This window comes from Juglans microcarpa x Juglans regia, chromosome 1S (assembly GCF_004785595.1).
Source record: "Juglans microcarpa x Juglans regia isolate MS1-56 chromosome 1S, Jm3101_v1.0, whole genome shotgun sequence".
Lineage (NCBI taxonomy): Eukaryota > Viridiplantae > Streptophyta > Magnoliopsida > Fagales > Juglandaceae > Juglans > Juglans microcarpa x Juglans regia.
The window spans coordinates 22,930,754-22,941,537 of NC_054595.1; the positions used below are offsets into that span (position 1 = coordinate 22,930,754).

General features: G+C 35.5%; 1 protein-coding gene across 2 annotated transcripts; it reads left to right on the top strand.

The window, feature by feature from the left end:
- Window positions 1–4,391: 4,391 nt before the first annotated feature.
- On the top strand, window positions 4,392–10,096 carry LOC121245843 (U-box domain-containing protein 43-like). 2 transcript variants are annotated; one of them, XM_041143728.1, is made up of 5 exons: window positions 4,392–4,814; window positions 5,455–6,849; window positions 7,246–7,564; window positions 8,060–9,636; window positions 9,841–10,096. In XM_041143728.1, the coding sequence occupies exons 2-4, from the start codon at window positions 5,617–5,619 to the stop codon at window positions 9,550–9,552; spliced, it is 3,045 nt and encodes a 1,014-aa protein (XP_040999662.1). In that variant the 5' UTR covers window positions 4,392–4,814; window positions 5,455–5,616; the 3' UTR covers window positions 9,553–9,636; window positions 9,841–10,096. The 2 variants fall into 2 exon arrangements, with proteins under 2 accessions (XP_040999662.1, XP_040999663.1); XM_041143729.1 differs by lacking the exon at window positions 4,392–4,814 and having other exon boundaries at window positions 4,865–6,849.
- Window positions 10,097–10,784: the final 688 nt, after the last annotated feature.

Below are 10,784 nucleotides of genomic sequence, written 5' to 3' on the forward strand. Positions count from 1 at the left end.
TGGTCTAAAAAAGAGATGGCTAGTACAAGCTCTTTATTGAAAGCCCAAATCATGAGGTTTGAATTACATATACAGATATATACAGATGTGATACTTAGTATTTTAATGTATTTTAACTGAAATATTATTTTAATTAATTTAAATATTAGTTATTTTGTTTTAAATTTATTAGATTTTTTGTTGGATTTATTTTATAATTTTTAAGTTGTGAAAGTTATTATGATGTGTTTTCTTGGTATTAACTATTGTTTTACATTTAAATTGCTATTTACTTTAAATTAGTTTAATAGTGGACTTTAAAATTATTGTATTGTTAGATTTTTATTATTATTTTATTTTAACTAGTATCTGCATTTAAATTATTTTATTCAACTTACTGTTTTGAAAATTCTTTTAGTTAAATCAATTTTGTGACCCAAGTTGAGGATTTGACCTCATTTCTTTCCTTCACTTTTTCGTTTTCTCCTCTTCTCTTTTTCCTTATTTTCTTTTTTCTCCTTTCAATTTTTTCCTTCTCCTCCCACACGCGCGACAACCCCTCCCTTATCTCCGTCTATTTTTTCATCCTCCCAGTGCGTCATCGTGCGCCGTTTGTGGCCTCCACTACCCATGGCATTTTCTTCCCCTCCGGCCGGCGATCTTCCCCCTCCATTCTTAGCTCTTCCATTGCCATCGTTAGCCTCCACGCGCGGCTTCAAGCTATGGCCATCTTTCGTTTCAGCGCTGTCGCTGCACTACCATTAGCCACCATCTTTTCACCACACCACCATCGGCCTTTCAGCTGCCTAAACCACCCAACCTCAGTCCTGATCCGCCACTGTTGAAGCCTCTCTAGCTCATTTTTCGATTTGGGTGTTTTGGCTTTTAACCGCCATCCACGCCGCCATCCACGACCAATCACCACCGCTAGTAGTTTCACCAACACCTCTAAGTCATTTCCTAGCCATTTCAAGTCTTCGTTTGTCTCCGTTCAAAAGTTGAGTTTTTGAGACCCACGACCCTTGTCCATTTTGCACTGTTACATTGTTGTGCTGCCACTTCTAGCACCTCTGTGATCTTTTGAAAATTATATTATAGCGCTGTAAGTATATTTCCAAAGAACTTTTGAGAATTAAATATATTTTTGTTCTAACTCATATTTACTGTGAACTGGTTGGTGTGTCGGACTAAATTCGAGGAGTAAGGGGTCTGGTAGATGAAGTTGTTGTGTGAGTGGCTTATACTGGGATTTGTTGGCTGTTGGATATTTGGGTCGTGTCGTGTATATTGCATAATTGCACGCATGTTCATGTTTGTAAATGAAAACTTAGTTTTCACATAATTGCATTCATGTTTATGTGTATATTTGAAAACTGAGTTTTCATATGAGAAATGGTTATTGGGTGTGTGTATCACGACCCCAAGCCGAGATGGGGCATTATCACGGTGGAGCTCCTATGGTTATTCGGAAGCTGAATATATTGAATGACGTTCCTTGGGTTGTCACTGGATGACAACGAGATCAGACGGTATGGTAACGCTCTCATGCCGACTCTGTGGCCCCTCTTGCTGGCAGGAGTTAGATGATATTTGGCCACCAACGCGCTGGACGCATAACTGGGCATCGCTCGTTACGAAATCACTCGCACGATCGTTATCCGTGGTGTGACAAAGGGAGCTAAGGTGTGCGGATGATTCTTAAGAGAGATCATGGTGCATACGGTTAAAATAGATTATTGGGTTATTTTCTAGGAAAATGGCGTGTGTTGGATAAAAAGATTTTATGTGAATCGTTTTCTGAGAAAATTGTGATTATTGTTTTTGGTCATTTTCAGGAAAAATGGCGGTAAATGTTTTAATGGACATATTTTTGACCCAAAATGAGATTTTGGCGTGTGTTAGAAAATATTCATTTTCAGGAAAAATGATATTTTGGGCCTAATGCATATTTCATCATATGCAAGTATAATTACTGGTTGCATGAATGCATTTGTATTTCTCAGATTGTTTGGTTGATTAATTGCTGAGACTCATAATCTCACGATATTCGATATCTCACAGTACTATTTTATGATATCGCAGATTTTGATGCAAATGATACTGATATTGAGCCAGAGGATGTGGCTCCACCGGAGGAGTGATCTCAAATTTGGAATCACTTGCTCGTGTTTGGGATTTGTTTCCCGCTTGTGGAATTATGTATTTTGGAATTATTAAGTTTTTATGGGACAACTGTGTTACTCTTTAAAATGTTTTGTTTCAAGTGAATTTGTATTAAATAATTATAGTACTTAGTCGAGACTTATTTAAATTATTCGCTATTTTGTTTTTGTTGTACACTGTTGTATGTACACACTTGACACTTACTGTTAGGATGCATGACAGTGTCATCATCAAGCGTTTCGTTTCCCAAATTTCCATATGCGATGGTCGGGAGCGCCTCAGAGTCTACACAGGGAGGTTATAGCTTATAAAACTTATTGCCATTCATTCTTTAATACCAAGCTCTCATAATCACAAAACCTCAAGCCCCACATGGTTTTACCCAACCAGAAATGTTGAAAAGAATATCTGGAAATTTACCTGCGAACGAAATTGAAGGGTGCCCAGACAAAAAGAAGAGGAAGGCAAAGCTGCGAAGAGATTCTGGGCAGAGAGGAGAATGCAGACAAGGTGGAAAATCAGACGAGGTGGTGGGAATTTTTCGAAAATGGGGCTACATGCATGTTTCAGAGCCCGATTCGATTTTGGGGTAGAGATGATTTTAGAATTGTTTAAGAGAGAAGAGGGGTAAGAGATGATTATGGGGCATAATCGATTCATTTTTTATTTGTTAGTGAACCCAATTTATCAAGTAGAGTGTGTGGTGTAAAATATTTAAACTGACTGATGAGAAGAATTATTCGTTCTTTCAAATGATAAAGGTTTATCATAATTGATTTATGGATCAATACCTCTCCTTTTTCTTTTTCTCTCGGTTGGATAATTATATTTGGGGCGCTTAAATGAATAAATATCTCTATTCAATTAAAATAAATAATTGTTTTAGGTGTTATGTACTGCAAGATAGTGAGTGTTTTAATCAATTTACCTCTCAATTTAAATTTATGTATTTATTTTTATAAAAGTAATGGTCAAGATACCGCATCATACCATTTATACCATGTAAAATTATTCAGGATCTTATTCTCACTTTTAAAAATATATTGTGTATATATACATATATATTAATTTCTCAATGCTAAGAATTGACTCGATTATTGTAATCTCTAATCCTTAAATAAATCTGTTTTACAATAATTAAAACGAAGTGGGTGGCTTGTGCGAATTTACGTAAGTACTAAAATATATATTTTATTAATTTTCTTTTGAATAATAGAACCGAATATTAGGTATAGTTTGAATAGTGAGATGAGATTAGATGTTTTATATAAAAGTTAAAAGTTAAATAAAATATTATTTTTTAATATTATTATTATTTTAAAATTTAAAAAAATTAAATTATTTATTATATTTTGTATAGAAATTAAAAAAATTATAATAATAAGAGAATATGAGATGAGATTAAAAATTTTAAGGAAATACTTTAATTGCAAAGGAATTATATAAAAGTAATTTCACAAACTAATGTGGTTTGATATGGTTTGTCAGGTTATAAAATTATTTTTATTGTAAAATAAATCTAACAAATCAGATAAAAATATGTCAATTTATGAGATTAATTTTGTGTAATTCACGTACTCAAAACTTTAACTAGCCGTAATCTTATTTCTTATCCATTGACCGGAGCTCTACTAAGGGACCATCTTCATTGATTTGGTCAAATTCATATTTAAAATTTAGTCAATATTATATTTTTTTTACATTTTCTTATTCCATTTAAATTCAATCTCTACATTGCTCTCTCTATATAATAATAAAATATTATTAATTTAATATTTTTTTATTTAATTTATTTGTATTGCATTTTATAATTCTACCAATTTAATATTAATAATAATTATATTATAATTAAATTAAATTAATATTAATATTTATCACATTTATTAAATATTAAATAATAATAATAATAATAATAATTATATTATAATTAACTTATCATTATAATTAACTTAATAATTAATATTAATTAATTAATATATTTTTATCACATTTTATATTTAATAATAATAAATAGAAGCAAATTTCTTAATTACAAAAAATACTTACATATTTTGTAAAAGGAGTGAGAATTGAATATTGTAATGTTTGATTAACCTACTATTTACCTACAAATTTAGAGAATTACTATAACATAAATCTAAAATTTTATTGAGATGCCTAATCTAATATGGTAGTTTTTGGGCACATATTGATTGAAGTTTAGCCATCATTGGGTTTGGCCAACGAGAATGCTGTAAATACCATTCAAATCAACTGTCACTGCCAGAACCAGTCCAAAAGGAAGAGAAGCAAAACAATTTTCCCGGAAAAGCCCACGACACTAGCTGGGAGAAAGGTTGAATTCGATTAGTTGCCCCTCCGCGTTGGAGTTTCCTGGAAATATTCACACGCTCTTTCTTCTTTTTTCCACACCTCGTGCTATAAATACCATACGATGAGATCATATTTTGTCTCGAAATTTCCCTGGAAGAACCTTGACTTAATATCCAAGTCTTCACTTTCCGTACGTAACAATGTCTGTTTGTCTGTTTTATACTGAGGTCGGCAGCCATCGAAAGTGCCAATGTTTGAATTCCAGGAATCCAGAGTGCTGAGATTTTCTCACCCGTGTTTTGACTTTTTTTCCTTTTGCTTTCGTATGGTTCTTGTTTCGAAGGAATTGATGATAAACTGTAAGTATAGCCTTTTATTTTGTTTTCCTTGCATGTACTATGAATGAGGATTACCTTCTGTTTGGCTGCCATATGGTTGTTTTGCTCAGTTGAATTACTTATATTTCTTCTGTACTTTATAGACCCTTTCTCAGGAGCCAAACAGAGGAATTATGGTTTTCCTTGTAGCTATTTTATATTTGAAATTTCAAAGGCCTATTTATCTCAACTAGTTGAAGTCGCTAAGTTATGCATTCCTCGGGCTCGAATTTCGAAAGCTTATATAGTGTGCCTTATTTAGACATTGGATTTTTATTTGTCTTAATGTAGTTTTGGTTTTTATTTTTCAAGTTTGTTACTATAACGCTATTGGAAGATTATAATTGGGTTGATGTGAATTCTTTTACCCCTAAAGTTTCCATGAAATAAGTTTGTGGAGGTCAATATCCAAGTTGCTGGTACATGAATTTGTTTGTTTAGATTTCCCCATTGACAAAGCTCTGAATTTATAAGTTGCAGTTTATTTATGTGTATATGTTTCTTTAGATTGGCGTCTGTTGTTAAATTGATATTCGTTTGCTTTCTTTCCTCTCCCACCCCTCTCTTCCCCCCTTTTCTGGTTTAAAGGCTTATTCGAGGAGTTTTTTTTACTAATGAATAGGCAACGATGGGAATAGTTTAGATACTCAAAGAGGAGTGGCACGGTGGAAATAGCTGGAGGGTGAGGATATAGACTGTGGTTGTCTGATCTTCAATTTCTAGGTCCCGGAAGCAACTTACTTTCTATGGTTGTGATGGAAGATCTGGCATAGAGGTCAATATAATGTCTTTGGAGCTCATACCTATAGGGACCATCTTGACTGTGCTAACGAATCAGGTCTTTAAAACAGCTCAAGCGGCAAAGGATGTTCTTTTCGAAAAGGAGAGTTTCAAGGTCCTATCAAAGCACTTGTTTGAAATTGAACCAGTCTTAAAGGAATTGCAGAGTCAAGAATTAAATGATTCTCAAGCTGCGAGGCTCGCCCTGGAGTCTCTTGAAGCAGATGTTAAAAAGGCTAATAATTTGGTTGAGAAGTATAAAAATTGTGCCCGATTCTACTTACTGATCAGGTGTCGGTACATTGTCAAGGAGGTACAAGAAGTCACAAGGGATATTGGAAAGTCTTTGGCTGCACTGTCGCTTGCAAATACTGAAGTTCTTTCACGGATATCAGATCAGGTGCTTAGGTTACAGAATGAGATGCAGAGAGTGGAACTTGAGGCTTCGCATTCTCAGCTCCAAATTGTTGACAAATTAAACCAAGGTATTAGAGACCAGAAACTTGACCAGGGTTTTGCAAATGACATGCTTGAAGAAATTGCGAGGGCAGTTGGGGTGCCCGTGGAGCCCTCTGAGATAAGCAAAGAGCTAGCAAGCTTCAGAAGGGAAAAAGAAGAAGCTGCCAACAGGAAAGAAAGAGCCGAAGTTTTTTTTTTGGAGCAGGTTATTGAGCTCCTCTCTCGAGCTGATGCTGCAAGGGACTATGAAGAGGTCAAGAAGCAGTATCTCCAAAGAGTTCAGGTCATAGAACAATATGATGATAGGGAAGAATATATCCCACCACTTAATTCTTTTCTTTGTTGTATCTGTAAATCTGTGATGACTGATCCTGTCAGCCTTTGCACTGGTACAACATGTGAGCGAGATGCCATCATATCTTGGTTAGACAGTGGCAAGAGAACGGATCCTGAAACAGGTGAGGTTCTCGAAGATATTTCTCTAAGGTCTAACCTTCCACTGAGACAATCAATAGAAGAGTGGCGAGAACTTAATTACTGCCTCAATATACGATCTTCCATGGCAAAGCTGTTGTCAGGTGTCGACTCATCTGTGGAAGAGGCACTGAGTCAGATGCAATATCTTGTGAGAGAAAGTTCTATTAACAAGGACTGGGTTTCCATTGGAGGGCTTACTGATTTTGTAATCTCTATCCTCGGAAGCTCCCACAACAGAGATGTGAAGAGAAAGATTTTGATTACCTTGAAAGATATTGTAGAAGGGCATGCAAGAAACAAGGTAAGAAGCTTCCATATGCCTTCTAAATTGAAAAGGATTTTTTTTTTTAGTGAAAAAAGAAGAGGGAAAAGATGTATTGCATGGTGTACGAAATAGCAGGGCCCTTAAGAGCTAAGAAGAGTTGCACTGAAAAATATGGTTAAATTTTACATATTCAATGTTTAACCAATCACTCTCGTGAATGAATTTCCTTTTGCTGGTTTTGATGGGGTGTGCACTCCTATTATCTCAAATATAGATGAATTCTATTTCATATCATAAAATAACAGATACCTTAACAACATATATTTGAATTTCTCTATTGTTTTGTGATTTAAAATAATGAAAAAAATCGAGAAAATGAAAAACTAAAATACTTCACAGTTTCTAAATTGAAAAGTTGAATCAAATTCATAGGAGAAAGTGTTCAATTCCCGGGGATGGGATCACATTATTCCTTGCTTAGGGCGTGATTCAAGCATCTCGAAGGCCGCAGTTGAATTGCTTTATGAGTTGTTGCAAGAGAGATCTAGCTGGAACGTGTCTGTCTGCAGGAAACTCTCTCAGCAATGCAGTGCAATTATTTTTCTTGTCACCCTGTTAAAGGGTTTTCAGAGGGAGTCAGCACAGACTGCCGAAAAAATCTTGATGAAGTTATTTGAGATAGATGAGGAGAATATTTCTCGTGCTGCCAAAGCTGGCTGGTATAAACCACTTATTGAACGCATAGTTCAAGGTACGCGGATATAATTCCTTTAGGGTTAGGTATAACATGTTTTTACTTGGTTACATGAGAAATAAAACATGAAAATTTTGCAATGTTATTTTTGTGATTCATACATGTGAAGATTCTATCAATACTGTCGTTTAAATGAATTATAGAGAATGTGTCATCAGATTAAATCAGCATATCTCCACATAATGCTCACATATTGTTTCTTGATACTCATGGCATTTGGTGGTAACCAACCAGTGTTCTAGTCTGAAGTCATGACCATAAATTCTGGTAACAATAAGCAGCACCATTTCATTATTCTGATGAATGATTAAGAAGGCAGAACACAAGTTGATATGTATTGTAGATTGAGTTTAATCCTTTGGGTATCCAGATATGCCCCTTTTCATCTTATTCTCTCTGTATGTTCAACACTAAAGCTGCAATGCCCGATTGTCTAGAATCCTTAGAATGCAACATCAGTCATATTATTTTATCATTCTGAAAATTTTTCAGGGCCCCCGTCTTCGAGGAAGTCAATGGTAAGAACAATTGTTAATACAGAATTGACTGATTTGAATCTGAAGCTCCTTGGCGCGGAAGGGGTTATACCTCCTTTGCTTGAGATGACATCTGGGAATATTGAGTCAAAAGAATTATCCTTATCAGCCCTGGTTAAACTATCATGTTGCGATGCCAATAAAGAGCTCATTGCTGGTGGTGGTGGAGTTTCACTCGTTTTGAAACTAATGTTTGCTCCGAATGTGCACACAGTTATTGTTGTGAAATGCTCTGAAATCCTTGAGAAACTTGCTTCTGAAGATGATGGCATTAAATTCTTTGTCAATGAAGGAGGGGCACAACTTGAGTTAGAGCCTATCATCACTAATTTGTTAGCTTTGCAGCAGAAAGCTAACTCGGCCCATAATTTCCGAAGGCCAGCCTTGCGTACCCTGCTAGGAATTTGCAAGTTTGAAGCAGGGTTGGTTAAGAAAGCGGTTCTCACTGCCAATGGTGTGTCCCTAGTGCTTCCGCTTCTTGATGACTCCGACTCTGAAATTAGGGAGATTGCTATCAATTTACTCTTCCTTTTCTCTCAGCATGAGCCACAAGGAGTTGTGGAGTACCTTCTCAAGCCAAGGAGGCTAGAGGCCTTGGTGGGGTTTCTGGAGAATGAGGATAAGGGTGATGTACAGATGGCTGCTGCCGGTTTATTAGCAAACCTACCAAAATCAGAAGGACCACTCACCATGAAGTTAATTGAATTGGATGGAATTGATGCTATTCTAAAAATTCTACGAACTGGGACTATTGAAGCAAAAGAAAATGCTCTGAGTGCCCTCTTCAGATTCTCAGATCCCACAAATATTAAGTCGCAGCGTATTTTGGTTGAAAGAGGAGCATACCCTTTGCTTGTAAACTTTCTCAGGGCTGGTTCTGTAACAGCAAAGGCAAGAGCAGCAGCACTCATCGGTACTCTTTCCAAGAGCAGTCCAAAGCTCACTGTTGTCAAATCAAGTACTTGCTGGTGCTTCCAGCCATCAGGTAATCCTTTATGCTCAGCACATGGTGGTATCTGTAGTGTGACCGATACATTCTGTCTGTTGGAGGCAAAGGCTTTGCCTGACTTGGTAAAGCTCTTAAGTGAAGAGGTTCATGCAACTGCTTTTGAAGCAATCCAGACACTTTCTACTTTGATTCTGGACGGCTCTCCTCAGAGAGGGGCCAATGTCTTACATAAGGCTGCTGCCATAAAACCTATATTAGAGACTTTGACGTGGGGAACGAATTCTCTAAAGGAGGAGGCTTTGGGACTCTTGGAGAAAGTTTTTGTGCAAAAGGAAATGGTGGAATGCTATGGATCAACAGCTAGAGTACTTCTTGTTGGTCTAACTGGAAGGAATGTTTATGAGGATGGCCATCTGGGTAGGAAGGCTGCTAAAGTCTTGGCCCTCCTGGAACGCTATTCAAGATCATCAACATCTTTGATTCCGGGACTATATGGGTGAAATTTTAGCTACTGGGTTAATTTAGAGTTTGCTTCTTTTTTGTGTTTCACCATTCGCTTTTCTGAGTAATTGGGAAGTCAGTAATTAAGAGTGTGTTTGGATGTTGAAGTGAGTTGAGTTGAGTTGAGTTAAGATGATAAAATATTGTTAGAATATTATTTTTTAATATTATTATTATTTTGGAATTTGAAAAAGTTGAATTGTTTATTATATTTTGTATTGGAATTTGAAAAAATTGTAATGATGAGTTGAGATGAGTTGAGAGTAGTTAAAGAATCAAACGAAGCCTTAAGTCTCACTCCCAGGGCTTCATTGTTTTATTCGGTTCATTTATGGGGCCCCGAACTTTTATCTAGTCATGTTATATATAACTCCCCACCATTTGTAAAGAGGAATATTGGTTTCTAATCTGTACTCTTAACATACGTGATTATGTATTCAGATACTTGAATAATCTCCAGCCAAAGCCCTTCAGAAGATTGTTATGAACATGTAGATTATACCATGTGTTCGATAATCTACATATGATTCTTTTGTGGTTTTATTCTGACCATATACTTCAGCTTGGAAGTGTGATTTCAGATTATAGTCTTATACACACACTGCCTTGAGAAAAAGCATCACAGGATCCTTTGAGGAGAGACCAGCCCTATGCTTTCATATCATTTTATAATCAGAGCTTAAAACCCAGCTTTCATCAAGAGCCTGATTAATTTACTTGTCCGCTTGTCCCCAGCTAATACATGACGTCCGATGAAAATTAACAACTAAAATTTCACTTTAAACCCAAAATATAGATTTTTAAGAACACAAAATTACCTATTTTCAAAATTTTTAAAATTAAAAATTTGAATCAGAAGCCAATTAGTTCTGATATCCACATAAAATTGTGCAACGGCGCCCCTTCATTCCTGCATTCTCTTGTCGATTTGAGTGTTCATTGTCGTTAGATATGTAGACAATGCATGCGTATATGTGATATTGAACAACTTTTATGATCCAATAGTCAAGATGGCCAGGCCATTCCTCGTAAAAGTTTGGGCCTAGGTTTAATTTATGATAGAAATGAATAAATAAAAAGCTCTCCTCGACGTTTAATATTATTAGATACAGTCATAAATTGTGTAATCGATTCGTATTTTTTTTTTAAAAAAATATAGATTACTATTAAAAATTTAATTTTTCATGTGAGTGTTATATTTATTTATTTTTTTCAACTTCTCATATTAAAA